Source organism: Sinohyriopsis cumingii, chromosome 13 (assembly GCF_028554795.1).
Source record: "Sinohyriopsis cumingii isolate HCF-2022 chromosome 13, ASM2855479v2, whole genome shotgun sequence".
Lineage (NCBI taxonomy): Eukaryota > Metazoa > Mollusca > Bivalvia > Unionida > Unionidae > Sinohyriopsis > Sinohyriopsis cumingii.
Window position 1 is genome coordinate 52,717,139 of NC_142973.1, and position 26,778 is coordinate 52,743,916.

The following is a 26,778-nucleotide window of genomic DNA, read 5'->3' on the forward strand; positions in this document are numbered from 1 at the left end:
GTACATGTAATCCAATTAGCATTACTGCTGTGTTATCATAAGATGTCCGGTTTAGTCACTCTGATAATTGTTAAGATTACAATTATTGAACAACAGTAACAGCTGAGAAGTGGCAGTATTGATGTACAATACCCAAGTCAGCAGGAAAATGGTTTGGTAGCCTTTATGGCTTCCCTTAGTAAGATGTTGAGCTTGTTCACTTTGATAATCAGTGGCTATTACTACTGACCGCGAGGTCAAATCTGCATGATGTTAATGGTACATATCTAAGCCGTTTTGGCTTCTCTCACTTAGTTTCAAGAAATATATAAAAACAATAGGGTACCAGACTGCGACTAACGAATCACATGAAAAGATCACTTCCTTTAAAAACACACAGCAATTTGTTTAGATGCATACAAAATTGTTTTATCAGTACTGTAGTTGGCAACATGAATAGCTCACTGCAAAAAGATCAACATGTCATCGAGGAAAATAAAAATTCTCAGTTTAGAGGAGAACGTGAAAGTAATTCAACTGACGGGGAGGGGGGGTCATCGATGGTTCCTTGCAGAAAACTAACGTCGAGAAGACTCAGATAAACAATATCGTGCATGATAATGAAACAGTTCTGCAGAAGTGGAAAGGTGAAATGGACGGAGAAAGGAAGATTGTTTGAGCCAGGAGACGTTTGTATCCTGATTTGAATGACAAGAAAAAGCAAACATTTTGTCAGTTGAATTGGGATATGACGACTTTACCGCAAGTAACGGATGGTTGCACAGATTTCAAGTGCGACACAATATCAAGTGTTCTGTCCTTAGCGGCGAATCAGCTGATCTTAATAATGAAGCTGTCGAAGATTGGAACAAACGACTAAACGATATATGCAGGGGATATGACAGCAAGGATATTTTTAATGTGACGAGACTGGGTTTTTTTTTTTAGACTGTTACCAACAAAGTGGACAGATGATGTGAACTGTAACATAATTAGAAAGACAGTTTTAAAACTATATCAATGGTTATTCATAGCATTTTTTTGTAAATGATGACAAAGTTTGTTTAATATTTATTTCACATCATGCATGTGATTTTTTAATTAAAATATTAAATATTTAAAATTAAATGTACTTGTGACTTTTTTCATATGTATTTACTATTCGCATTTGTCATCCCCCTCTAGAAAGGCCACCCGCATTATAAGGCCACTTCCCTGCTGCATTGGGGTGGCCTTATAAGAGGGGGACTACTGTACTGGAGTTGAATTAGTACCGTGAGTCCTTCAATAACCATCATGTGTACACAAAAACATTTGTGTATTACATCACTGCTTTTTGTTTTATTGATTAGTCTAGTTCCCTGAGTGGTATATAATAGTGTAGTGTCCAGCAGGGAGTCTGTGAAGCAAGGAACCAGACTAATGGTTGAAACCCACCAAACAAAATTCCTTTTTCTCAAAAACTAGCGATATTTACTTTGTGAGACAACTGTCTCTGTTGAAACTCAACTTTTGTATTGTTCAATTAGTAAAGTCTTGTTTCAGTGATATCATTGCAAGTAATTGTGAAACTTCTTATCATCCTTGAGGATATCTCTAATTGCCAATTCAGGAACTTTCTGAAACTCGTTATCCCCACAATGGTCCATATCTGTGAAACAAAGCTCTTTATTTTATGAAGCATTCATTTTGCTTGGCTACCTTGCTATATTTGATCAGTTATGAGTAGGTTAATTTAAGGAAGGTTAATTATATTATGCATACAATATGTATAACAGTGTTCAAAAGATCAACTGAAATGAATTCACCCAACACACGATCGGGGCTGCTAGATCTTAAGCACATGGGATTTGCATGACTTTTAACATTTCTTTCATTCCGCAATCTTAATTTTATTCAAAAGAATCAGTGCAGCAATAAAACAAGTACTTCCTCCAGTCAGGTATCAAAATGAGGTGGGCAATTAAGTTCTCCGATAAATGCTTGCAGATATAGCTCAGTTATGGTTGATTTACACAATTTAGGTTTAAATACAGGAGGAAACATTGCATTTATGATGATTACACTTAAATGGAACTAAAAGATAGAACTAAAACACAAAAATTTCACTTGATAAATTTTTTTTAAATTGGTATTTATTTGTTGATGTACTGCCTCCACTAGGTGTAAGTGACATTTTCATTGATCAAATTTTCCTTCATTAATTATGGTGTACTAAGAATGTTGTTTGGAAAGAAAATGAAACAAATATTACTTCTTATTAAAAGTTGATAATTTCATAATGTTGATTAAAATGTTCAGGTCCTCTCTACCATTTCCAACGATAAAACAAGCGATTTATCAAAGTTTCAGTTATCAATTTTGATCATGATCAAGTTCAACAAACAAGGATCAATTTTTGGAGTATTTTCTGATTTAAAAAATGGGATCCATGCCTGACCCCGTGTTATAAATGGGTTTGTGATTTATCAGCGTGCAAGTTATCGAGAGAGTGGTGCATATATATATATATACACACACACACACCAGGGTACTCTGATTGCTCACACACTCCTAGTATGAAAATTATACAAATATCTAAATTGCATCTATGGGTGACAATTCCACAATGAAAGTGATTTCTCTGGGTCCCTGGTATGGTTTAATGGAATAGCCCTTGGACAGCAAAGAATTTCACTATCTACACACTATGATAAGCATACTTAAATTACATAAAGTGAGATGGAAACAGAGACAGACAGAGAATGAAACAAAAAAGAAGATATTCATATAAAATTTACTACATAAAGGCTTTCAAACATGCATGCAAATCATACCGATGTGTAGCTAGAAACAGGCAGTCATTTAGGAATGTTGAAAGTTTTATACAGAGTAAAGTGTACATATTTAGAAGAATAGGAAACATTCAAATCTTACCCAATAATAAATAGTAATATTCCATGACCAAGTGATTTATTACCCAGTATATAAACTGGGATGACAGCTCCCCATTATCCCTTAAGAGACAAGCTTGATTCTGATCTTCCAGATCATTTGACAGTACGACCAAAGAAAAATAATCCTACCACACCATTATGTCTGGCATGGCAAATTAAGTTCTCATCCTAAAGAAGGCTCTTGCTGAGTTTTATGCATTTCACTGCTGGAAGCTCTCCATACCACTAATGGTAAGCTTGTTTACTTTAAAAGAATATCTCATGTTGGACAGCAGATGGTTGAAAATAGGCTCTGGTAAAATCTTTTCTGTCGTAGCACAAAATTGTATGAAGGCTTAAGACTTGTGCTATTCTGACAGCAAACACATGGCAGAGAATAATAATATGACTGGAAAAGAGCTGAAAGAGACACCGTTAAAAACAGATTAAGCTTCCAAGGAACTCCAGGTAAGGTTTATTTTAAAGCAGTGGCATTCACCAAAGGGTCATAGAGGATGAAAAAGAAAGTGATTAATCAAAATCACCTTTCCAGTAGAATCTGGTTCCCCAATTTACAGTCATGTTAGTATTTAAACACATATTCCATGGTATATTTATCATCAAAATAAAATAAGTCTCATTTGTATATCAAAATGATTTTATGCAATAAATACCTGTTCCAGAGTAGTTGTGGCACCACCAAGAGGCTGATTCTTCATGACATTATTTCCACCAGGAACAGTTCCAATATCCAGGAAGAATTTGACTTGACTCCTGTCATCAACAGCATGGACTGCTATCTCAAATGCTGGTTCAGTGTAATCCCTGTTTTTCAGTTGCAGAACCTGGCACACAGACCTGGCAGACCGTTTTTTTTTACCACCCTGAATATTTTACAAATATAAGTCATAAATACATACATTGTGTGTTCAGAATTGATTTAATTCCTAAGAGTTTATTTTCTTTGTCAGTTCTAAATCAGATATCCATCCTGACTAATGATCATCAAAGTTTAAATGCTACTAAGCTAAAATGAAAGCAAATTAAAAACACCAAATATTCTCTTCAGAATAAGATTGCTTTTGTGGAGTTTTAAGAATGATCTTATTAGCAAGATTTTACACAATTTTCCTATATTCTGTAAAGTATTTGTTGTAAGTATCACTGCGCCTGTCATGCAATGATTACTGCTATAACAAACTTGTGCAGGTCCATACAACATTTTTTGTTGAAAAATTACTGTTTCTCAGAACAAGTTCACTTTTCTTGTGCATATTTCTACTAGAGTCTAAGAACTTCTCTTCTCAATTGCAGAATTGAAAAACTGTAATATATAACTATAAAGTATAATATGCTTTGATTGTATAATGATTTTCTATTTGTTGGATCTTTTCCACATACTATCCTCTAATGTTTTATGAAAAAGAAATTACATACCAACCATATCACAGAACACATTAGTCACAATAAATTATCATTACTCTTTCAGTATACTCTTTAAATTAATGCTACTTTTTTAATTCATACCTAAATGACAATACTTTAATGTATCTTGTCTCTCCGTATCTACTTTCCAACTTCATCCAGAAAGTCCTAACTTACAAGATGGTCTTACAATTCAGACAGAAAGATAGAAAGAGTTAGAGCAGGGCAAGGGGCAAAGGTAGTATACCGGTGAATCAAGAACATTTCCAAATTCTGGTGGACTTTTGTCCTCTTCAGGACGACCAACATCAATTATTCTCTTACGTATGGTTGGAACTGAGTATTTCCAGATCAGATGATCAAACAGAATTAATTTTAAATTTATGATGAAAAGCTTTACTTCCAGGGTGACCATCCCATGTAGTTCTATTGTAAATGGTTTGAGCTCTAAATCCATTGTCATTCTGAAAAGTATGAATTTCATTTCATAAATAAAATTCTTTCAACAGACAATAAGTACACCTGAAAATATACAGCAGAATTAGTTGATCAGTGTACAGTCATTGAAACATTTATTATATATAGCAACTGATCCGGTGGCCTAGTGGTTAGAGAGTCTGCCTCAGATATAGGAGGTTGTGGGTTCGATCCCCGGCCAAGTCATATCAATGACTTACAAAAATGGTACGAACAGCTGCCTCGCTTGGCGCTCAGCATTAAGAGGTTAATATGTTAGGACTGGTAGTTCTGGTATCAGGATAATGTGACTGGGTGGGACATCCGGCTACATGTCTGTGGATGATGCCTCAGTGCTAGACATCACTATAAACTGTCACACTGCAGACATCATAGCGATATGACTGAAATTTTTTTAAAGCTATGTTAAAAATCGAAATCACACACTTACACACATTATATATAGTAAAACCTGCCTTGAAAGACCAATGCTAAGAAAGACCATTTGTTTTGAGAAATAAGATTCTTAATGCACAGATTTGTTCATTATATAGTGTTATGACCTGTTATAAGAGACCACCTGTCATTAAAGATCATACTTTCTCAGCAGAAGGGGTGGTCTTTCAAGACAGATTAATATACTGTAATTAGAAATAAAGTATAAGATCATTTTTTCTAGCCACAAAACGTCACTTTATGACTAAGAAATTTGCTCATGGTCTCTGGTTGCTCATCAGGTTTTGGGGCCTTCTCAATACATTTTTATATTTTTATAAAGTCTGGTTTGATTGGATACTTTCTGAGCTATCTTGGCTAGTGTGATGGACTGGTGGACAAAGAATGGAATGTGACTCTGTGACCTTGTATATCTAGTAATGATTACCAGATCCTAATGACAATAGACCTTGCCCAAAATATATCTAAACCAAAAAATACTTTTAACTCTATTGATCTATTATCATTACTTCAGTCACTCCACAACAGGAAGTTGGAAAACCCATTTTTGACCAATATTCTCATTAAACATACTGAGCTGTCTACCACTCACGATATACTGTTGGTTACCCAGTCATGTCAGACATATTAAATGAAATAATCTTATCTTTACAAACATCTGATTTTTAAATACCATCCATTAATTTTAAACCTGGCAAGAAAATAAGTAGCAGGCATCATGAAATGGTGTTGTCAATAACAAGCTCCATGTGGTAAAACTCTCCTTAGGCAAGTGGCCCCCTTATATAACAAACTCCTACATATTAAAGGCTGAAGAACAACCCAAATGCACTTCAAACAACAAACTCTTGACCACAGGGCACTTTCTGATAAACTCTTTAGATGTCCAACCTACATGTGATCATTATAACAATATTCAGTACTTGAAGGAACTGATACAGTAAATGTGACTTTTATTTTAAATTTCTTGAAAGAAGTCAACATTTATTCTAAAATATAGCTTGTGTGTAACTCATTTCCTTCGAGTATTTTTAACCAATATGTGTACTGTCAGTCACCCAGAATTTCCTTTATTGTCTAGTTACCCTTTTTTATCACACCATTTACCGTTGATCAGGTACTTGATATATTATCCTCACCATCTCATTGTTTTGTTTTTGTCCTTTTATCACTCTTGGATAATGAATGACTTTTCATACATAAATCATTTATCATATAGCCCTAATTATGGCACTATTTAGACTAACAGTGCTGGTGCACCATAAAGTCACAATTAATTGATCAATCAATCAATCAATCAATCAATCAATAAATCAAACCAGATCCTAATTAGGTCTTGGATACCCCCTAAGAGATCTGCATGAGAAATGATCTCAGGTTGAGTCCATCTTTCTCAAAACTGAAATTACTTTCCATGCACAAGATGCGACCCTAGTGACACTGAAAAACTAGTTCAAGTTCTGCAGATGCTTATCAGGTCTTAAGACCATTTTAAGGCATGTATGTGTCAAATTCAGTCCCATTTGATTCAAAATTCTCCAAGAGAACCTGCTCAAGAATTTGTGTAATAGATGAACATCATGGATGAATTATGGAAAATCCAATGTCTGCCACTTTTAAGGGGTTTAAGACAACTCATATTAATATATGGGGTTAATTGACAAGCCAGTATTTGTTACAAATCTCATAGTTTACATTATTTTACTTGTTTGTCATAGCAATCCAATGATATTTAGAACCTTTTGAAGTGTTAGAAATATTGTTAAGAAATAGATTTTCACTTACCCTACATTAAGAGGAAACTTGCTGAAAATTATATCTGCTTTGATTGGAAATCGAGTATCCATGATATAGCCAGTGAGCCTCAATTTGGCATAAAGGAGAAATCCAATACCTAGTTCTCCCCATACTTTGAGACCACCGTAGGGAACAACTTTTCCTTCTCCTTTCATGCTCATCAGATATGCAGTCAATGTGAAGTCTACACCATAATATCCACCTGCTCCAAATTCTGCAAAATATATATATGTATATATATATATATATATATATATATGTGTGTGTGTGTGTGTGTGTACAGTGTGACCCCACTATAACACGCTCCGTTATAACACTAATTTGGATATAACACGGTTGTGACGTGGCTCCAGAAATTTCACACACATGTACTTTTCTCATACACGAAACTTTGTTTTTCTTTCTTAAACGTAAAAAGTAACGTGTACAAAGTTTATTATCATTTTTGGGGAAGAGATCATGTATCAATTCTAATATAAGACGATTGTGGTGTAGCTCCTGCAATTTCACATACTTGTATTTTTGTCCAACTCCCAAAAAAGTTTTTTCTTCTTAAAAGTACGAAAAATAACATGTAAAATGTTTAGTATGGGATTGCACTGGTTTTTACCAATGTCGCAAATTGTGATTTATATTCTTTACAGGTGACAAAATACACCATCTGGCAATTTTTTCCCAACATTATTTACAGTTTAAACTTGCATATACAACCTTGGGTCTGGAGTGAAAGAAATTCAGAGGCATCATGAAAGGAAGCTGCAAACAAGATATAAAATGCACTGGGAATTATTATCTATTGTTAGATAAACTAATTCTTTGTTCATATTGACAAACAATCTAAACAGTGCATTGTTATGTCATAATCTGCATATTCTGATATCTGGCCTGAGTACTGTGTGCTGTGAGATCTCTGCATTTTTTTAAAACATTTCTGGTAGCAGAGATTAACAGGACATGGCCCGATCTCATAATGGATCTTTTGGATAAAATAGTGTCAGATTATTGGCCACTCGCTTGAAATTAATATATTTATTTTGACTGACCTCTGTATGTGGATGGTAAGTAAAATTCCTCTTCTTTTCACTTATATAATTAAATCCTTCACAAAACTCATATTTTCTGTAGTAGTCTGTTCAGAACAGAACACCTATGTATTCATTGTAAACAATTTCTGATACATACGGGGAAGGCAGCATTACTCCACCAGCAAAAATGTCAACAAAAAAAAGAAAAGAAAAAGGAGATCTACTTGTTGGTCTGTCTATGCTACCAGGAAAAGCTACAATCGACAAAGTTCTGAAGGCAGGAAAAGTAACTGCTACAATTGCCCAAACGACGGCTAACTCCTTTTGTTTTTAAAATGTACCCCCCCAAAAAATTGTTTTGCTGAAGCTTCAAAGAAACCTGATCACCTTTGAAGCAGCGATAGCTCTGTATAAATACTAAACAAATAAAAAAACATCAGTCTCAATCAATGTTCTACAATTATTTGAAGTTGTCACCACAATAAAAAACATACATCTGTTTAGTCCTCCAAAACTGTCCTATAGTGATAACTTCAATTACACGTGCGCCTTTCATCAAAGAAAGTCAACTACAACCTTCAACCTTCAATAAAAACAAATAGCCTTTCATCAAATGAAGTCAGCACCAAACTCAAATAAAAGCAATAGAATCTGACAGATTGTTGCATTTTCCAAAGTGACTGGAACACGTTTGTTGTGCTATAAAAGTTTCAATTTGCAGGAAAAAAATATGTTTATGGTCGCTACCAACGGCGGCATAAACACAAATCTTCAGAAACCATAGATAGATGGCCTTTAAGTTAATTGAAGATCGGGTATCTTGCAAAGATATTTGTTAAATGTTTTAATTTTTTAATAACTGTTAATCTAATTACACTGAACCATCAAGCCATTATGTCTTTTTTGTGTTTGTCTCCATACAAACACAGCAATGGGAAAACAGGACACAACAGGTATTTGCTCAGTCATCTGGCATACTCACCAAACAAAGCAGTGATCTGATAAAATTACTCATCAAAAATTATCAATCAGTTAATTTGCCAACCTTTTTACAGGAAAACAATAGACCGACCATGCCTGTTCAATCAAATCAGCCAATGCTATGAAACAAGTTTTACCACCTGAATGATCAGGAGCAGATTTAGTGATTGTGAAATACAAGTATCTTCCCTGCTCCCTCCCCCCATCCTGATTGTTTCTATTTTCTGGTCGGAAATGCAGACAGCAACTTCAAATCGTATATATGTGACACTTGTCATCATAATGTTAATGCTGACTGGAATAGAACCATTTAAATTGCAGGTGTGGAAGGATTAGCCATTATAATCAAACATACTACTCCATGATTGTCCTCTGTAGCAGTACAAAGTTATAGTTTTTAAGTTTCAATCAATATTGGGTTTATTTTACTTATTTTTTCCTTTGTCATTTAGAGAATACTTCAACTGTTTTAAGGATATCACTACTTAGCCATGAAATTAAACAGTTTCCTCTCAAACTGGGTTCAGGCAGTGATAAAAACCTGGTGAATTGTTCATCTCAAGTAAATCATAGGGTCAATAACCTTTACTTACCTCTGGTATACTGCAATTAAAGTATTTTTCAACCCTAAATACAATTTTATTTTTTAGAAACTAACAATGCCTGACTATGCATTTTTATTGTTGGTCAAAAATCAGACTTTATAAACATTTCCAGCAAATATGAATAATATGAAAAATACCTGTACAAATTTTTGCAGGTGGATTTAGGTTTCAGATGGAATCAATAGCACACGTTGAAACTGACTCGGAAAAATACAGCAATAAACTTAAAAAGTTCATATCTGAATTTTCTCCTTGGATTTCATTAATCTGCCCTTTTTTTTTCTTTCTTATCCAGAATTGTTCTCTCGATGAAACTTCATATTCACAGGTTCTGTGATAAAACAAATGATCGACAAACACAAACAGACTTACAATATCTAAGGACATATAATTATAAACTTTTTATCACAAAGTATTTCTAATGATGCAAAACCCTTCATCCTAATGAAAATTTTCAGATATTAAATTTTTATACGAAGTCTCTATCCTCTCAATTATAATGTCTAACATTTTAGAAAACTAAGAAGGAAAAACCAAAAATTTAATTTTTAAAGCACACTTCAATGAACAGTGGAGACCTGGCAATTAAAGCTAACATTCAGGAGTGATAATAATAATCCTTAAATATCATTCAAAATTGAAAACAATCACTAATACGGTGCGACCAAACTATAACGTGGTAGTTGGGAGCCATAGAACCCATCCGTGCTATAGACCAAACTGTGTTATAAGCAACCAGGTCAGTTAGCTGAAGAAAATGATGCATGTAACCCAAACAAATTTGTGCGGGGCGGGCGGTAGGTAATAAATGCGGGCAGTAAAGTATGTGCTTCATTGGCACAGTTACCTTCTTAAAGTGATGCATATTAAATGAGAAATACACCTGTAGTGAAAACAGAGAAGACATATATAATATTTTACTTTATTTAGAGAACCACAGATTGGTACATATACGTGTACATGAATAGAGTATCAAGACCGTGTACTCAACTGCGAATCTCATCACATATATTAAACCCACAATACAAGTAATGCCATCAGAAATATGCACACACAGAGATTTAAAATATTCAATAATTTTGTCACAGGTCATATAGGTCTGAATTCAGTGGATAAACATAGGACAATCACATAATGAATGACAATGCACATGATTTACTTTTCAGTACGTCCCAAGTCAGTAAAAGTTAGTCTGCATTTTAAGCCAATGCTGGTAGTGTTTGTAAGAATAAACTTTTTCCCTGCAAAAAGAAAACTTTCATGGCACAGTAAACATGCTCCAATCATGTTGGAAAATGAAAAAATTCATGAGATTCCATTGCTTTTATTTAAGTTTGGTACTGACTTCTTTTGAAGAAAAGTTATTTGTTTTTATTGAAGAGTGTAGTTGGTTTTCTTTGATGCAAGGTGCATGCATGATTGAAGTCACCACTAATGGACAGCTTTGGAGAACCAAAAAATGCCTGTTTTGCATTGTGGTGGCAATATCAAACAACTGCATTGCATGATTGAGACTAGATTTTTTCCATTTGCTTAGTACCTTTTCATAACAGTCAGTGCTTCAAAGATAATCTGTTTTCTTTGAAATTTCAGCAAATTATTTTATCTGGGTACATTTTTAAAAAAGGAATTGGCCATCGTTTGGTTTATTGAAGTTACTGTTCCTCCCTGCCTACTGAATAGACCAACGATTTTATTTTTTTATGACATTTGTGGTAGCAGAGTGACGGAGTGATGCTGCATTCCAAACATGCGTAATAAACGTAACAAAGGGTCAATGGAAGATAGAGACAAGATGTTCTGGTCTGATGACAGGGATTATTACAGAAAATGTTAGTGTTCTGAAGGATTTAATTCTGAGTGAAAAGAAGAGGAATTTTACTTACCATCCACATATCTATGTAGATACATTAATTACTAGCAAGCGGCTGAAATTCGACGTATGATAGATTACGAGATAATGCCTCGTCCGATTGATCTCCATTACCAAAAATATCAGCATAAAAAAAAGCCGATATCTCACAACATACAGTAGTCATGCTCGATGTCAACATAAGCAGATTATGATATAACAATGCACTGTTAAGATGGTTTGTCAATATGGACAAAGAAATTATTTATGTAACAATAGATACATTTCAGTGCATTTTATATCAGGTTTGTGGCTTCCTTTCATAGGGCCTCTGAATTTCTCCACTCCAAAATCAATATACAAGGAACCAACAATGTTGCCAATATTTTGCTGCCAATAAGGAAAATAAAATTGTAGTTTGCGACATTGGCAAAGCCCTACATGATCCCAGAATAAACTTTTTACACAATATTTTTTGCAATTTTAAGACAAAAAAACTTTTTCGTGTGCAAGAAAAATACATGTAAAATTTCAGGAGCCATGCCATGATTGTCTTGTATTTATTCATGCGCAATATCTTTCCCAAAATGATAATAAGCATTTTACATTTATTTTGTACTTTTAAGAAAGTATTTATTTTGTGTATGAGAAAAATACATGTATATAAAATTTTGGGAGCCACGTAACAACCGTGTTATATCCGAATTCATGTTATAACGGAGCATGCTATAGCAGGGTCACACTGTATATGTAGTTACTGCTCAGTAGGACTGTATATACAGTGAAACCTGCCTTAGTGAACACCTTCATACAAAATACAGTTCATAAACAACAATACTTATGCCTCCCTAGTTTTAATTTCACTTATATATTGAATCTCTAAAACAAATGCACATGCCCATAACAGACAAGCATATATTTTTGGTCCCTACATAGCTAGCTCCACTTTATTACATATAGCAATTCATTATAAAATGAAAATTGTACACACCATATTTTTGTAGACTGGTGTACATTATACTCATTTGTGACACAGCCTTACCTGTAAACACCTCAGTAAATGGTGTCCTTGCTAAAACTACGTAAACATTCATGGTTCCATGAACCATATTATAATGTGAGAACAATGAATCAACAAAGATGCAACTCACCTATATACATCGGAACGATCCCCCCAAGAAGGAAGGGTTGATACACCCTAAACAATTCGATGTTTTGCCTGGGGAAGGGGAAGGATCCACTGAAGGACACATCAAACGACTTGAAGGCATTGAGAAGTTCTCCAGAGAAAATCTTTTTGATTAATTCAGAAAACTGAAATATCAAATAAAATGATAGTATGAGAAAATAAAAAGGATTCCATGGAAAAATGTAATGTCTCACATGCAAGCCACGTTTTGTTGCATCTCATAGGATTTAAATTGCAATCTTAACATATTTAGCAATGGCAATGGTGCCATCACAACTGCCATCCAACAGTGATACCTATGTCTGATATCTGCTGGCATGACAAAAACTACAAGGAAACAGCTTCAGCTAATCCCAATAATAGCAGCATAATTGTTATTTATGAGATAATTCATTCTTTGAACATGAAATGATTATTTAATTACAGCAGGATAGTACTAAACCTTTACAATAGCATTCTGCATGTATGTTTATGTACAAGTGTAGTGGCTTTGTTCTCCATCTGATGAAACTGTAAATTTCACAGGTTTTCAGAATGTTCTGGTGGAATACACCACCTGGAGTATTTTGTATTATAACATTCTTGATACTGATTTACCATTGATAGGATAAGTTGCTGAAGTTTGATATCTTAATACCGCTTGTTCTATGTTCTTATATCCCCAGTATTTATGCACAAGAGCAATACATGCCAGTAATTTGGGTTATAGTGTATCTTTCAATTTTGAACTAAATCAAGCTTGACTATATAAATTACAGTGATATGTCATAAGGGAATAGAATCAATTGTGTTTATTTACAAGTCATGAATGGTTTGCTTTGTATGAACACCTTTGGCATTCCATGCAATAAACTCATATGGCACTTCCATGCAATAAACTCATATGGCACTCCCATGCAATACACACATATGGCACTTCCATGTAATAAACTTATATGGTACGTCCATGCAATAAATGCATATGGCTCTTCCATGCAATAAACTTATATGGCACTTACATGCTATAAACTCAAATGGCACTTCCATGCAATAAACTCATATGGCACTTCTATGCAATAAATTCATATGCCACTTCTATGCAATAAATTCATATGGTACTTCCATGCAATACATGCATATGGCGCTTCAGTGCAATAAACTCATATGGCACTACTATGCAAAAAACTCAGATGGTACTTCCATGCAATAAATTCATATGGCACTTTCATGCAATAAACTCTCATGGCACTTCCATGCAATAAACTCATATGGCACTTCCATGCAATAAACTCATATAGCACTTCCATGCAATAAACCCCATATGACATCCCATGCAACAAACTTGTATGGCACTTCATGTAATATCCTGATATGTATTCTTCTGACCTGGACAGTGTGCATTAATTTGTTTACATTAAAACTGTACAAGACTAGAAATGTGTCCTCAATCATGAGGACAGGAATTACCCAGAATACACAAACATTCATACTATTCCTGAAAATAACTATATCTAATGTAATAAATCTACAGTTGATCATGTAAGTATTGATGTGCAAAACATGGATCAGCAAAATGCTACTAATTGTGCAGATTTTGGAATCTGCTCTCCTGTTCTTCCTTCATTTTTTACCTTCACTCTCTCTAAAAATGAGATACAGAAAATTGCCATGCAAGCCTATGAGTGATTACAGGACACAATTAGATCAGTTGACCACAGATAAGCTATGAGCTGAAGTTGAGAAATTTAGTGACTCTAATCAGTCTTTCACGGTAAAAATAATGATGTTAAGTCCTAAATCAATGATCCTGTACAATATAGCCATCAAAGTTCCTAAAGAATTAGTGGGATGTCTGAGATATGAAAGTCATCTCACACCAACTAATTTGTTTGTACCTCCCTAATGATTAATAAACAGAAGGTATCAAGGATGTAAGAAACATGCAAAACTTAGTTATTTCATTCTTTGATTTATAAGTTCTAACATGAGTGTTGCCAGGATGTCCCAAAAACTGTCAACTTATTGGCATTTTGAATCAAGTTTGTCAAGTTTGTGAACAGTGGCAATGTTTCTTTGAAGTTGGATTTAACTCCATATATCAAACAAATCTCAGTCATCAAAGTAGTGTTCAAGTTTGGATTGTTTTAAAGGAAAAATGTCTAAACACATTTCACATGATTCAGGAAGCCATAAGCTATCAGTAAAGCATGGCAAAATTGATTTTCAGAACTCTTGGTTGTTACTTTGTAAAGCACAGCAGCAACAGAGTGCATTAATTCTTTGCACACGTGTCAAGAAACATATCAATGTAAGTCATTCAGCAGCGTATGACGTCCATAAAAATATCAGCACCATCTGTATGTCACATTGAGAAAACCAGAATATTCAATACACTGAACAGAACATTCAGATTCATGATGTTAACCTTGTAAAAATACCAATTATTAATTGATCCATGCACTTCAGGATGATTTAGCCATGAAATGGAATGATTGAAAGACAGTAATAAGCATATGCTCATGCTGATTTGTGTTTATGAAGAGTCGACACCTGTACTGAACAGAGGCAGTTATTACTGCAGTATTACCTGTACAGTCCCAATTAAATATGAAAATATTTTGCCTCTCCACTTACCCAGTAAAATAGTCAGTCCCAAATGTGATGAAGACAAGTATATCTCTTGGTCAAATTCTGCCTGAATCACTTTTGACAATGCTAACATTATGTATGTTTGTCAAGAACAACTTAGATTTAACCAGGATTTGCCCAGAGAATCCAGCTGGGATGTTTAAGCAACAGTTCCATCCAGTCTCTAATGAGTGCAAAGATGAACACAAATGGCATTTGCATTACCTTCAAATCCCCAAATAAACTACTGAAAGCAGCAAAAAGACTGCTTCTAATTAAACCTATATTTTGCCATCCAACTGATATTGAAGACAGAAACCTGCATCCATGTTTTTATTTAATGTCAGTGTGATTGCAATTATGTAAGTGTTTGCAGATGCACTGGAGGCAGATGCTCTAACCATTAGGACACCGGAGCAGTCAAATAAGCAATGTTGAGCTTCAGAGCTTACTAAGGGTAGAAAACACACACATAATTTTCAGGTGCAAATCCACATCCCAGGGATGAGTAAGTAGTAAAGGTTTTGTTGACACAGTCAATTTTTATGTAGTCAGGACAAGAGGATGACTAGTTTCCTGAGCCCTGCTTATGTCAGGTTGGTGCTCTAACATATACTTTCAATGTAATCTATGGACTGCACATTTAATACAGTCATTATCAAGGCCACCCATAACATGAGATTATGCACTGAAAAATACCCAACAGTTGGTGAATTCCTACATATTTAGCAAGGTATGATAGCAAAATTCAACATAAGGTGAGCTGGGGCTGTCAAAGGTTATTATTGATGATAATGCATTAACAACATGTTTCCAGTGCAAACTATCAAACAGTTTAAGATTTACTTAGATAACACAGCATTGACAATGTGTTGGTAAAGTGTGATGCTAGACTGGTGAGCAGACTAAGGGGTAACCAGCCTACTTGACCAATTTCATTGTCTGAATGCATGAATTGACTGACAAACATGTTTAGGGCAAGCAAAAAAATTAACTCAATAATGTTAGCTTATGATCATTTCAATTAGGACTCGGTTACTATTACACAGACTGCTCCGGTGGCCTAGTGGTTAGAGCGTCCGCCTCAGATGCAGGAGGTTGTGGGTTTGATCCCCAGCTGAGTCATATCAAAGACTTTCAAAAATGGTACTAACAGCTGCCTTGCTTGGTGCTCAGGATTAACAGGTTAGTGTTAGGACTGGTTGGCCTGGCGTCATAATAATGTGACTGGGTGGGACATCATGCTACATGTCTGTGGCATGATGCCCCAGTGCTAGACATCACTATAAAATGTCACACTGCAGACATCATAGCAATATGACTGAAAAATTGTTAAAGATATGTTAAAAATCCAATTAACACACACACACTATTACACATTTTTTTTTCTGTCACCAAGTGGCAGCCTAAAATTGCTGTTTTTATTTACAGACTTTCAATTTAGGGACAAACCTGTTCTTTCCCTGACTTTTTCGTGATTTCCTGGAACCATGGGGGAACCCTGTAATACTTACTGTAAAAAGAACACTTCTTTAATCATGGAGCAAAACAGTTTTAGCCCCATATTTTGTTATACTTTACAGATTAGTGCCACTTAAAAGAAAAAATGAAAATAAAATAAAAACAGAAGTTAACAAATACACAATAGAGTGATCTTACTAGAGCTTTGGCCAGGTCTCTCAGATCTTTCCCAAGTTGTATTACTTTTAGTGGGTCAATCTTATTCATTTCAAGCATTGATTCTAAATCTCCAATTGTCATATTAGCTAGCTGATTTCCAAGAAGTCTGACTCCGGCTCCAGACAATCCTTGCCCAACAATAAATAGCTGGTTGGCCCTTCCTACGATGTCATTCCCCTTTCCAAGTATATTACTGATTGCATCAGCTATAAAGACACAAGTTATAAATCACAGTGAGGATGGTGAACAAGATACAATTAAAACACAATATATTCTGCACTAAAGCAGCTTATGAAGTAATTTGTTAACAAGTACATGTATGATGAAGCTGTTATCCATAAAAGAGATCTTAATTGATGAATACATACATGATACAGTAAAATCTGTCTTGAGAGACCACTGTTCTGAAAGACCACATGTCTTAAGAGACAAGGTTCTCCCTGCACAGATTTATTGATTACACTGTATATAGTTACGTCCTGTCATAAGAGACCATCTGTTTTGAGAGACCATTTTTATTGTAGGAGTGGTCTTTCAAGACAGATTCTGCTGTACTGATAAAATTATAAGCTCTGGTTCCTTGAGGAAAATATCTGTTACAAAAATGTTTACAGCTCACATGAAAATAAACATTTTAAATGAGAAATTATAAATTACATGTATATAATACAGCACTCCCCACTCTAACATTATTAATTTCTTGACATAGTGGTCACTCATCTAGAAACTCTGGGGTAACTTGTACATAATGATAATAGCTGAATATAATGAAAACATCATTAAGGCTGTTCCATTAAAACATACATTACACGAGACCCAGGGAAGGCACTTTTAAAGTTGGATACTCACTCATAGATGCAATTTAGAATTTTCTTATCATTTTAATATGAACTCTGTGCAATCAAAGTACCCTGGCATATATTTAAAACAAACTGCCTTCCCTGTGTGCCATGTACACCACTCCCTTGATAACTCGTGTCCTGATAACTCGTGAACCCGCTTATAACACGGTGTCAGGCATGGATCCCATTTTGTAAACCTGAAAATACCCCAAAAATGTATCCTAAGTGTTGAACTTGAAGAAAATCGTGATCAAAATTGGAAATGGAAACTCTGATGTATCGCTCGTTTTATCGTTGAAAACGGTAAATAGGAACTGGAAATTTTAATCAACACGATGAAGTATCAAATTTAAAAATAACTCATACAATTTGTTACATTTTCTTTCCAAACGACATTCCTATTATACTGCAATTAACGATATGTAAGGAAATTTTGATCAATGAGTAGAGGCAGTACTTTAATAAATAAATACAAATTAAATAACATTTTTATCCATTGAAATTTATGTTCTAGTTCCATCTTTTAGTTCCTTTTAAGTGTAATCGTCATAAGTGCAATGTGTCCTCTTGTAATTAAACATAAAATGCGTCAATCTACCATAACAGCTATGTCTGCGAGCGTTTCTCTGGGAACCTAATTAAGTGCTGACCGTGTTTTGATAACTGACTTGCGGAAGTATTTGTTGTATTGTTGCACTGAATCAAAAGCTGGCCTCCTTTATATTATCACGTTAATTATGTTTTTTGAATAAAGAAAAGGAGGTGGAATAAAAGATAAGTTAAAAGGCACAAAAATCGGATTAACTTAAAATCTACCGGCCTCGGTCGTATGTTGGGTGAACTCACTTCATTTGATCAATTGAACACTCAATCAAAGATAACAAGGCAGCAAAGCAAAATGAATACTTCGTAAAATAAAGAGCTTGATTTCACAGATATGGACCATTGTAGGCAAGAGAGTTTCAGAGAATTCTTGAACTGGCATTTAGAGATATCCTCAGGGATGATAAGAAATTTCATTATTACTTCCAATGAAATCGCGACATTAACATTGTACTAACTGAAAAATAACAAATTGAGTTTCGATGTAGATGTGTCATGAAATAAATGTCGCGTGTTTTTGAAAAAAAAGGAATCTTGTTTGGTGGTGTATCAACAGTTAGTCTAGTTCCCAAATTGTGGACCACCGATTTGGCAAGATACTATAAAATACCACTATGGGCACCAGACTCATCAAGAAAACAAAAAGCAGTGACATAATACACAGATTTTTCACGTACATGTGATGGTAGTTCAAACCAGTTGGAATGATCATTCATATGTTGGATATTTTAAGAGAAAAAAGTTATTCAAACAGAATAAGGAACAACTTCATTAGAAAAAGTACATTATTAAAAATTATTATCGACGTGATTGTAAAATGAGGATTCAGTCATTAAACAGGACAGTTCCCTAATGCTGCCCCCCCCCATGGTTTTCTCGATGTCAAAGTGATTTTTTTTCAATTTTTGGAGGTCCCTTGGTAACTCGCGCCTTGCTTATATTACGGTCTATGTTTGTGGACCCCATTGTGCATGAGTTATCGAGGGAGAGGTGTATGTTAAAATGGAACAGCCCCTACAACAGACAATTCATGTGGATGCAAACTTGTTAATTATAGCAAGGATATTTGTATATCCACATTAAACATGTAGAAACAAAAGATATTTCCTCTATATAGCACTGTTCTGGAAAGCCATTTATGATATTCTGCCTTATAAGTGAGGTTGCCTTATGCTGGAGTATCAAAACTACATTTATCCAAAAGATGGGATCATTGACTCATTTTCATGCACTATTTTTTGAATTTTATTCATTAAGATATTTTCCTTATGCTTTGTAATTTTCAGACATCACTCTGAAAGAACCAAATTTCTAAACTTTGGTTTGCAAAGTTGATAAGATGAGAGGCAGACTATTACCACTTTCAGGAAGTGGAGGAATGGCTTGCATATAATTGGAAATAGCATCCACATACCACCATAAATTGGGAAAACCATATTTCACAGTTTATAGCATCATGGTCAATGATATAGCAAACACTAGTACCATTTGTTTAAGACTTTATTTGCCTGCAGAGAAAAAATCTCAACCATGAACATCAGAAGGCCATGCTACCTTTTTAAAAGAGAAAACTATTGAAGTCAACCCTTTATTTTAAACAAAAATTGCATAACACTTCCAATTCAGATAATATTAAAACCTGCAACCAGGCAAATACTAGGAATTAGTTTCGGTAGATATTAACTTATTTAAAGAAATATAAAAAGCTAGCATAAAGCATAAATTTAAAATTCTGAAATGTACTTAACATTTGCTAAACAAATTTCAGTAAAACCTGTTATAAGAGACAACCCCATCTGTCAGCAAAAAATGGGCTCTCAAGACTGGTGGTCTCTCATAACAGGTTTGTACAAAAAGATCAGTTTCCAAGTCCAGTTTCAGAACAATTTAAAGAAAAATAACCACAATCACTGTACATATATATTCTATTCTGTATTAATAGTTGTTGCTAAAATATTGTATGCATTCATTTGAAAACAAAATTATACAGCAATAAAGATATACTTCTATCATTAAACATGAAATCACATCTACACGTGAAGATCACATGTACATATACAGTATTAGCATAAGAAACTGTTTCTGATTTACTCCTTTTTCTTTATAATACCCTAAATTTTATTACCGACATTTAAACCACTATTTTGCAAATGGTCTGTTCTTTTTCACTTCTTTCAGTTACAATAATTATCTTCTCCAGCATTAAAATTGGTCTTGTTTTAGTTGGAGGTTCTTCCATTGTTATTAAGGTACCAGGTGTTAACATTATGACTGCTCTATTGTAATATTGACTGTAAAGACGGTTTTGATTAGTATGTGGGAAAATATGAAAAATCATTGCATGTGCATTGCATATCTAACAATTACTGAAATAAAAAGAAATAGTTATCTCATCCAGAAACAAAATCATTTACTCAGAGTCAAAGGTCAAAGGCTTAATTCAAAAAAGACATATAGGGATTTTAACTCAATAAATAAAGTGTGCAACCTGGTCACACCAACTCAAAAAGTTGACAGCTTAGTGACTGGGATGTAATCACTGTAACATTGAGGGGAAAAAACCCAACAAAACATCAAAGCCTTTAACACAATTAATCAAATCGCTGAAACAATTTTCACTTGCTGGTTTAATGGATAAAGAGTCTTAATTTATTTACCCCCAGGCAATATTTACCCCCAGGCAATATGGATTAACTCTGAAGTCAAACAATATTCATGACCACCACCATAATTTTGGCACTACAATGGCAAATTTGCAACATGTGCATTAGCTTGGTTTACAGACTCACCATGTCACTATATACAAACCAGTAGCCAGAATCCTTTTTTTTTTTTTCCTTTTCATGTGTGTTTTCGATCAGAACAATCTTTACTATTCAATTTCAAGCAATTGTTATTACAAATGGTTAAATAAACGTCAGTGGTGCCTGTCTCTGTTCTCACAATATGGTCGTTTGTAGAGCTGGATACTGGGTCCTACTTGTACATATGATGGTCCCATTATAATAAGGCCGGGAACCAGGCTAAGTACGGGAATACTCTACAGGTACTTTAGTCTGGTTTACAACAGAAAATATGAAACACTAAGTGTACCCACAAAATTTCAGATACCAGTAGCCAGCCTCTCTCTTTTTTCTTTCTTTTTCTTTTTATTTAACGTATAAGCGGTCATTGGATTAAAGAAAGGTTGATGAAGTTTATCCCCGGTTTTGCAATGCAGTTGTTCATAGCAGTGTCAAAATGCATATATTGCCAAGACATCGTGGTTCCTGGTTGTGTTCAGCATGTTGTTGTTCACAACAGTGCGTTTATATAATAAAATCAATCTGTGCATTACTATTGTGGTCAGAAATGACAGGTGGTTGCACATAGCAGAGGTTGCTCATAAGTTTTTACTGTATATACATTTAGGCACCAAACAATACAAATGGTGATTGGTACCCTGGTTCTGTCTGTCCATATGTGGTTTAAGTTGCACATGGGTATATATTTTTCATTTATTTGCTTCTATTATCAACACTGCATAAAATATATTTAGTATGTTTTTGGAAAAATAAAATTTAATTAATTTTTACCGTCAAAAGAAAAAAGAAAATACAATATTCCCATATTATATAAGGGATTGTGCTATACTGAAATGCATTACACTGAGGTACCAATATATGTGAAACAATGAGTGCAAGTTTTCTGAACCTAAATACATCTAGAATTATATCTACCCATTACAACTTTTTCAGGTTCAACAAGAGTTGGTAAAAGATTGATGCTAGGCTCTTGTGTAATTGTAATGCAAGGCCATGAATATTTACCACTTTGAACAGTCAGTCTACTGTGGATATTGGATGCCTTTATGAACTCCATTGTTGCTGGATTTCTATCTCCAAGTGCCCTCACAGTGCTTCTGTAGCCCAATTCCTCCTTAGGATTTGTAGAATCATAACTCACAAGATTCTGTTGTCTGCTTTCAGCCTAAAATATGAACAAATCATCTATTCTTTGTTGTTCTTTAAATACACCATTTGATGTAAGGATAAGTTGATTCTTATCACCTTAAAATTAACATATCTTGGTCACTCTATCAATAAATACATGCACATCATACACCACAGATTGTGTGTGTGTGTGTGTGTATATATATATATATATATATATATATATATATATATATATATATATATATATATATATAAATATATATATATATATATCCCACACAGTGAAACCCCTTAAAACCAAAAAACCTTTGGGAACAACTCCAAATTTTCTTTTTTGATATTTTGACAGATTTGGGGTGCACTGAGATGTTTCGTAGATGTGAAAGATAAGTCCTTTCTAAGCACATATGTAATGAGAGAAAGAGAGAGAGAATACCAGTATATATTATAGGGCTTGAGATTTTTAGTTTTTAGAATGCTTTTAGTCCCAACTTGGCTAAACCATTGCCATGCAAAATCATTCAGTTTGTCCAATATATAGGCATTGTTGTAACACTTGTTTGCATAGCTGTTGTTTTCACATTCATTGTTTTAGAATTCCATTTTCTTTTGAATATCTGAAACAGTAGATGTTCCCATCCCAATTTTTTTTCAATGTAAGTTTTGGCACAGATTCATACTCATTGATCAGACTAAATTTATTCTGTATGGATAGCTCAATCCTATGACAATCAGCTTCTCAGTCTGACATCTGAGTGAAAACAAATGACTGTTTAGATACATGTGTTAATGATATTTCTGCCACTGGAAATCAGACAAGTGAATCTGGCTCTGAATACTGTTGTGTCAGTCTGTTGGCAAAGCATCAAAAACAAGGCAACATAGCCTTAATAAAGCCCTGATATTTAATTAATAACAAACAATTTTGCTTCAGCAGTTCCTTCAAGTGAATGTAATTTGTATACTTTTAACATGTATGCATTGAAATACATGATTTGTTGAATCCAATCTCACTTTTTCCACAAAAAACATTGTTATTTATAACATACAAACCTTGCTGTCAGTAATTTCTGTATCCTATAACTTTTTACATAGGATAATCCAAATGAATCATAATAATGTTTTCCTGTCATTCTTTCTAGAAAGTGAACATTGTATTAGGATTTAGGAAAGATTTGGATTTCAGAATTGGAGAAATATTATGATTAATAATTTTCCCATAATTATTCCTACACTCCCAAAAATGATGCATAAAATGCACCTATGAATTATCAACAATACTCCAAACCTGACTGTCATATAAGCATGTTCTGATATGAATGATACTAATTGTTCCCATTCACAATATACTCTATAGGCAGTAAGTGTATAAACATAAGTCAAATGACACACATCTGGTTGTAATATTGTATTTCCTTTTATAATCCTTTAAAATACCTCTCACCTTTCAAGGTTTGATCCAGTTGTCGACATTCTATAATTCTGTTTCTTATACACACAAATTCTGTATAATGCCAATGAGAAATTCCCACGTGGTCTAAATTTAGCAATTTTTGCAAACTGGTAACAAATCATGAAAACAAAACACCATTAAATGTGTTATGTAACTTAGATGTGTAATGGAAAGAGAAAGTAGAACATTGTGAAAATTAAACATTAACAGTTTTCAAGAAGTAAATACAGCAAAATTTAACAAAGCATATCATGTTTACGGTACCTCTTTTTGTTGATAATCTTCGACATAACTGTTGATTTCAGAATCAGATGCCCCATTGGACACCAGAATTTGAAGGCCTCCTTTGAAAGAGTTACCACTGGAAAAAGAAGTTTAAGGAAACTGGTAACATATTTTAAAGTATCTTCTGTTTTTATAATGTTTATGGTCTAGATAAAAATATTTAAACATTATAAATGTTATTCTGAAAAAAAAGCAAACTTAAAGGCTGGTTTAAAAAAATGAATCACTGATCAAGTGACAGGTACACAAATTCAAAGCTTGAATCAGTGTTTCACATAACGGAGTATCACCTTTAAAATCCTAATATAAGATAAGAAAAGAATTCTTTATTTCAGACTGCATAGTCAATATATGTAAATTAAAATATAAAAGTAGTTTAAATATAAAAGATGCAAGGTATGTTTTCCACAAATATGCATACAAATCTACAACTCCAGAATGTGTCAAGCATTGTTAAGAATGAAATTATGAAAGGCATTCCAAGAGTAATCTGTTCCATCTATCTATAAAATCTGAGACTTTAAGTTAATGTGATATTTCCAGAGATTTCAAAATACAATTCTTACTAACAGAAATTCTTCCCATCATGAAGGCACATACAACCTCATTACTTCTTCAAAACTGAATAATGAATTATAGTTTACAATCATGTTAAAAGAACAAAATGAAGACTATTATTATGCAATCACTAAAGTTTGTCCACAGAGGAGTGCAGTGCATTCTGCAGCAATATGATTTGAATAATCTAATTTTGATATAAAAAGAACAATATCTAAATTTACAAAGAAGCATATCTGTTCAAGTGCATACAAATTTTTAATATCTCATCATGTAATCATCATCTGACCAACTGGATTTTAACATATGACCAAAATATGTGTAAGTGTTAACATTTTTTAAGAGCATAGTCATTAAGATGTACAGCAGGAGGAAACTGTAATTTGAAAGAAGCTGACTGAAAGACCATGCATACTGACTTTTGTATATAAAAACTTCATATTTTAAAAAAAATAGTTCTAGCACACAATGTAGTATCAGGCATACAACAAAGTGCAACCACATTGTGAAAATGATTTTTATTTTATTATCAGAAATGTTGTTATCACTATCTGATGCAAATTAATCAATTATTTAAGATGTATGTGACAAATTATTGATATCAGAATTATCACAACTCTGTCAAATACTGGTATTTTGGCTCAAATTGTACAAGCCACCAAGTGGTTTTCAGTATAAATTCACAGTGTCCATTTCAAGTGCATGTACTTTCATCTCATGGAATAAATATCAGTGTATCTTGCAAAATTATCATGGAATTTCTCATTTTCTGCCAACCCACAAAAGATGTTAAAATTCTCTACCTGCTGGCTTCTCGTTTTCTTCTTCTTCCAGACATGGTGCATTTTGGTTTATTAACTGTTGTACCGATGAGTAACGTGTATATATGACAGCCACCATGTTCTGCTGCTGTAGCCAGACCACAGGCTCTTACTGACATGTTCAGCTTATATTCTGAAGTCATCTGAGCCACATCGAGATTTAGACCAAAACTACTGCCAACACTTTCTGATTGGCTAAACTCTGCCAAAACAATGAGATGTTTATTAAGCTCCTGCACTAAAAAGGAACATCTACCACTACCAAATGCATAAATAATATGAAAAACTCTGAGAAACTGAGATAATAAACAGAACATAAGGAATTTATATCGGACTCTGGATATGTGACAGCTTACTTTGGGTAATGAAAGCCATTTTCATGCTGTAAATTTAAGAGTGAATAATAATGGAAGTAGGGCTGTCACTAAGTGTATAAATTGTAAGAGGCAATCACCCTCTCAAAATCTGCTGAAAATATATTGTAAATCAAACTTGAAAAAAAAACAATTACATGAAAAATGTCTATCAAACTGAACACAAATCCATTCAATCTTTCTAAATTTGTCTGGCTTTGTTTTTATCTTTAAAATTATACTGATTTGTTTTCCTATATGTTAAACCAAGGGTGCTATCCTTTTAATTGTTTGGAGGAGCAAAGTGCATTCTTATCATTTTAAAAAGCATTCTTAAAGAATAATTTACCCAGATTTTTTTATAGTCACATTATCCAGCATATGCTTTGTCATGGAGAATTACTGTACAAATTTACAAATGATACTTTCAGGTGGAAGGTGTGCAATTATATAAGGAAAATTCAGTAGGAGAAAATATTATATTTATCACAAACGTGTTTTAATTTTGAGTTCTTTTCCCTATATGATTTTAATCATCTGAAAATAGATCATAAATTTTCAAAAGCTGTAAGATGAATGACCACACCTAATAAGCAGTGTTATCATTTCTGTAAAAATACAGTCACAAGAACTAAACAGTGATAAGCATAAAAGTTTGTAACGGTATTAAGATACAAGACGCTGATAGAAAAATATTAATGTCATAATACAAATACCCTCTTAATTAAAAAGACTTGCAAAAAAATTAAAAAGGATAAAAATATATGAAATTGAAAATGAAAATTATTCGTCTCAGAACAATACTCATCATTCTGTCCTAAGATAAAAATGAAAATGAAAATGTGAATTTGACATCTTTATCCATATAAAAAACTGTATGCATTTGATTCATGCCACTCAGATTGTTTTTCAAATTCTAATTAGAAACATTTTGTGTGGTGATAGGAACTTAAAAGTACTA

At 33.7% G+C, this 26,778-nt stretch overlaps 1 protein-coding gene across 1 annotated transcript in view; it reads right to left on the bottom strand.

The window, feature by feature from the left end:
* The window catches only part of LOC149785560 (uncharacterized), a 189,200-nt gene extending 163,569 nt beyond the window's left edge, over positions 1-25,631 (bottom strand). Inside the window, exons 1-8 of the mRNA XM_089979356.1 lie at positions 25,447-25,631; positions 24,065-24,161; positions 22,222-22,381; positions 16,947-17,173; positions 12,643-12,805; positions 7,017-7,242; positions 4,567-4,783; positions 3,569-3,778 (exon numbers count right to left, since the gene is read on the bottom strand). Coding sequence (XP_089835482.1) covers positions 3,569-3,778; positions 4,567-4,783; positions 7,017-7,242; positions 12,643-12,805; positions 16,947-17,173; positions 22,222-22,381; positions 24,065-24,161; positions 25,447-25,607 — 1,461 coding nt within the window. The 5' untranslated portion in view covers positions 25,608-25,631. The remainder of the gene's footprint in view (positions 1-3,568; positions 3,779-4,566; positions 4,784-7,016; positions 7,243-12,642; positions 12,806-16,946; positions 17,174-22,221; positions 22,382-24,064; positions 24,162-25,446) is intronic.
* Between the last annotated feature and the right edge of the window lie 1,147 nt (positions 25,632-26,778).